Source organism: Carlito syrichta, unplaced genomic scaffold, assembly GCF_000164805.1.
Source record: "Carlito syrichta isolate Samal-C Ts95f unplaced genomic scaffold, Tarsius_syrichta-2.0.1 Scaffold309898, whole genome shotgun sequence".
In the NCBI taxonomy this organism is placed as follows: domain Eukaryota; kingdom Metazoa; phylum Chordata; class Mammalia; order Primates; family Tarsiidae; genus Carlito; species Carlito syrichta.
In genome coordinates, this window is record NW_007253994.1 from 175,840 (window position 1) to 179,937 (window position 4,098).

At 46.1% G+C, this 4,098-nt stretch overlaps 1 protein-coding gene across 5 annotated transcripts in view; it reads right to left on the minus strand.

The window, feature by feature from the left end:
- BECN1 (beclin 1) overlaps positions 1–4,098 on the minus strand; it is a 14,449-nt gene that overhangs the window by 2,540 nt on the left and 7,811 nt on the right. For all 5 annotated transcript variants that reach the window (XM_021717644.1, XM_008068230.2, XM_008068229.2 and 2 more), the window contains 3 exons: positions 3,204–3,350; positions 1,501–1,650; positions 622–682 (listed from right to left, as the gene is read on the minus strand). In XM_021717644.1, coding sequence (XP_021573319.1) covers positions 622–682; positions 1,501–1,650; positions 3,204–3,350 — 358 coding nt within the window. The remainder of the gene's footprint in view (positions 1–621; positions 683–1,500; positions 1,651–3,203; positions 3,351–4,098) is intronic.

The following is a 4,098-nucleotide window of genomic DNA, read 5'->3' on the forward strand; positions in this document are numbered from 1 at the left end:
CTGGGCGTGGTACTGTGCGCCTGTAGTTCCAGCTACTTGGAAGGCTGAGGCGGAAGGATCACTGGAGCCCAGCAGGTCGTAGTGTGCGCCTGTAGTTCCAGCTACTTGGAAGGCTGAGGCGGAAGGATCGCCGGAGCCCAGCAGTGGCAGGGAGCAGCCACTGCACTCCAGTCTGGGCGACAGTGAGACTCCAACGCAAAAAAAAAAGGAAGTTGAGGCAGAAAGATTGCCTGAGCACACTGAGGCTGAGGTAGCCATGATCATGATGCCACTGACCTCTGATAGAGTGAGACTCCAACTCAAAAAAGAAAAAAGATAAAGGATGCTCAACCTATAAACATCTACCTTATAGTATTCTTTCCCTCTCCTGGCACACACATCTTCTTCTGACCTGCCCATATCCCTACTCAACAGACTGCAAAAACCTAATTTTTCTCCACAAGCTCCACTCCAAAGAATTAAAACCGAACAAGACAAGATACTGAATAAGAGAGTGGCTCTTCATAAGATATCTCAGTCTAGGAAAGAAAGTGAATAATGCCAATATCAAAGCAAACCACCTATTTCATTAGAAGTTATAAGAACTCTGCATTCCAGTGAAAATGGAGCTTTCCAGAATACCTTAGATTTGTCTGTCAGAGACTCCAGATATGAATGGTTTCCATAAGGAACAAGTCGATACCTAAAACAGAGATATAGACAGAGATGGACAGAGGAAGTATCCACCCTAAAGTGATTACTGGGAAGTTATTATCTAATGATGTTCACTCTTCATCCTATCTATAGACTTCTTTTATTATTCTAGACTCCCTTCCCACCTCCCCATAGGATGCATGTTTAAAAGATTTTATTTACTGAACAAACTACACGTATTATATAATTTCTGGGGGCCTTCCCTGGACAAATGCAATGTTTTGGTTTAGATTTATTTATTTATTTATTTATTTTGAGTTGGAGTCTCACTCTGCTGGTCTCGAACCCGCAGACTCCAGCAATCCACTCACCTCAGCCTTCCAAAGCGCTGGGATTACAGGCTGAGCCACCAAACCCAGCTGGTTTAGATTTTAAAAAACAAGGCCACCAGGTGTGGCGGCTTACACCTGTAATCCCAGCACTTTGGGAGGCCGAGGTGGGAGGCTTGCTTGAACCTGGAGGTTCGAGACCAGTCTGAGCAACATAGCAAGACCCAGTCTTTACACTCATGCAAAAATCAACGCCACTAATCTATTATGGGATTAGAAAAAAGGAAAAAAAAAAACTAAAAATATCTTGAGGACTACTGAAGTCTGGAAACTGTAGGTTGGGGACTACTGCTATGGTCATGCAGCTCAGTGACTGCATGGTCAATACAAAGAGCTCTGTGATGAGGGAAAACCAGAAGCAGACTGTCTCCAGCCACAGAAAATACTCAGTGTGTTGGCAGCAAGGGCTCCTGCCATGGTGTACCAGGTTGGAGGCACAGATTACATCCAAGACATAAGAAAGGACTACATTTCCTACCTCTGAAATTTCAGACCCATCTTATTGGCCAGAGCATGGAGCAGCAACACGGTCTGGCCCCAAGCAGCATTAATCTCATTCCATTCCACAGGAACACTGGGCAGGCGACCCAGTCTGAAGTTATTGATTGTGCCAAATTGTCCACTGTGCCTACAGAAGAAGGTGGAAGGGTGGGAGAAAATACAGGGATTACTTACAACTTCAGAGATTTCCCGCTTTCACCCAAAACCTAGCATAAATCTCTCTCCTTATCTTTAGATTCACATATCCAAGCTCTTCTTGGCACTTTAAATACATGTCCAAAGCTTGAGTCATCATCTTTCCCCCTGCTGCTCAGATGCGAAAGCAGAAACCTGGGTATTATTTGTGAATGCTCTCTCTCTGCTTCCTCCCCGCAGAACTACCAAGCTCTGCTGAATCTACCTCCTAAATCTCTTAAATCTGCCCATTTCTCTCCAAAGTCAATGCTACTTCTCCTTTCCCTTTAGATTCCTGCTGACAAGTCTTACAATACCACTTCTCCCCCAAGTCTTGCAGGTAAGCTGGTATTCACAAACACAATGTAATCCTGTCACTTGCAGGTAAGCTGGTATTCACAAATACAATGTAATCCTGTCACTTTCCTGCCTAAGATGCTTCAGTGGCTCCCACTACCTTCTGGATCAAACCCCTTAATGAGGCCTACAGGATCCTTTAGGAACTGGTAACTCTCCAGTTTCATATCCAGTCACTCTCCCCTTTATACTCATTCTTCAGTCACAATAAGCTCCTTTCAGTTCTCTGAATTCACCACTCCCTCTCCTCCATTTCTTGGCACATGATATTCTCTGTGCCAGGAACAACCTCTCCCACCCCTCAGGACTTCTTTACCTCTCAGCCTAAACATCAACCTCCTCTGGGGGAAACGATTCATGTGGCCTCCCCAAAGTGGGTAAAGTGCACTGTACTACAAGTGCTTATTATCATCCATCCCTTCTACCAGATTATAAGTAACGAGAAGGCAGACTGTATTTTGTGTTGTCTGCTGTTGCCTCCTGGCGCTTAGGACAGCACCCAGTACATAGTAAGTGCTTAACAGTTACAAGGTAAATGGATAAAGCATCAGCTAACACATGAATGACCCCAGGAATAAAAATCAGCACCAGGCAGCTGACCAGGTTTTCCAGGGGCTGGAGAGCTCAGATCTTTTCCTTTCCTTAGAAGGGTGTGCGTTCTCAAGCTCTAGAATTCTAATCCCCTGCTTGTGCCTACCGCATCGTGAGGAATGAAAGAAACCTAGTGGATGAAGATAACACACTGTCCCTCTTTTTTTTTTTTTTTTTTTGAGTTGGAGTCTCACTCTGTCGCCCAGACTGGAGTGCAGTGGCCGCTCCCGGCCACCTCAGCCTCGACCTGCTGGGATCCGGCGATCCTTCCGCCTCAGCCTTCCAAGTAGCCGGAATTACAGGCACGCGCTACCACGCCCGGCTGATTTTTTTATTTATTGTAGAGATGAGGTCTCGCTGCCCAGGCGGGTCTCGAACCCGCGGGCTCAGGCAATCCACTCACCTCAGCCTCCCAAAGGCGCGGGATTACAGGCTGAGCCACCGAGCCCGGCTCACTGTTCCCTCTTTTGTGAGTGGTGGCTACCCTGGCTTAGAGGTCAAGAGCTAAACAAGTGCAGTGCTCCCCCCAGATGCTCCTCATCCTCCAGTCCTCACTACCAGATGTGGAAGGTTGCATTGAAGACGTTGGTTTTCTTCAGCTTGTCCAGCTGCATCTGGGCATAACGCATCTGGTTTTCTACACTCTTCAGCTCATCATCCAGCTCCAGCTGCTGCCGTTTAAATTCACTATATTCTCTCTGATACCTGTAAGCAGCCAAGGGGGCCATTGAATGCTGTTAGTTTAGTATAGGAGGTGAAGTTTCTCTCTCACTGTGCCTCTGAACAATTTAGGGATTATGGCTACATCTAGCTAGAGCATCTTTTTTTTTTTAAATTTGGGGTCTCACTCTGTCACCCAGGCTGGAGTGCAGTGGCACCATCAGATCACAGCTCACTATAGCCTCAACCTTCAGGATTAAGGCGATCCTTCCACCTCAGTCCCCCAAGTAGCTGGGAGGCTTGGCAATTTTTTTTTTTTTTTTTAGTAGTGATGAGGTCTCCTTATGTTGCCTAAGCTGGTCACCAACTCCTGGGTTCAAGCAATCCTTCCACCATGCCCTTTCAAAGTGCTGGGATTACAGGAGTGAGCCTGGCCTGGCCCTAGAGCATCCTTTATATTTGGCACAGAGCCTTCTTAGAGGAACATATATGCCCTAGTTGTATTGCCTGGAAGGGACAAAAATGTCTCAAATTCCAGCTGCCCATATGCAAAAAGGTAGAGGAAAAAAATAATTATCTTAAGCCAGGCCAGAAAACCTCTTATTTCTGACCTTTTTGAGAAGTGAGCTGAATGGGTTGTGAGTGGTTTCTTCCATGAATTGGTCTTTATAGCTTCACTTCTATACACTTACTCTTTTTATTTCTTTATTTATTTTTTTGAGTTGGAGTCTCACTCTGTCGCCCAGACTGGAGTGCAGTGGCCGCTCCCGGCCACTGCAGCCTCAACCTGCTG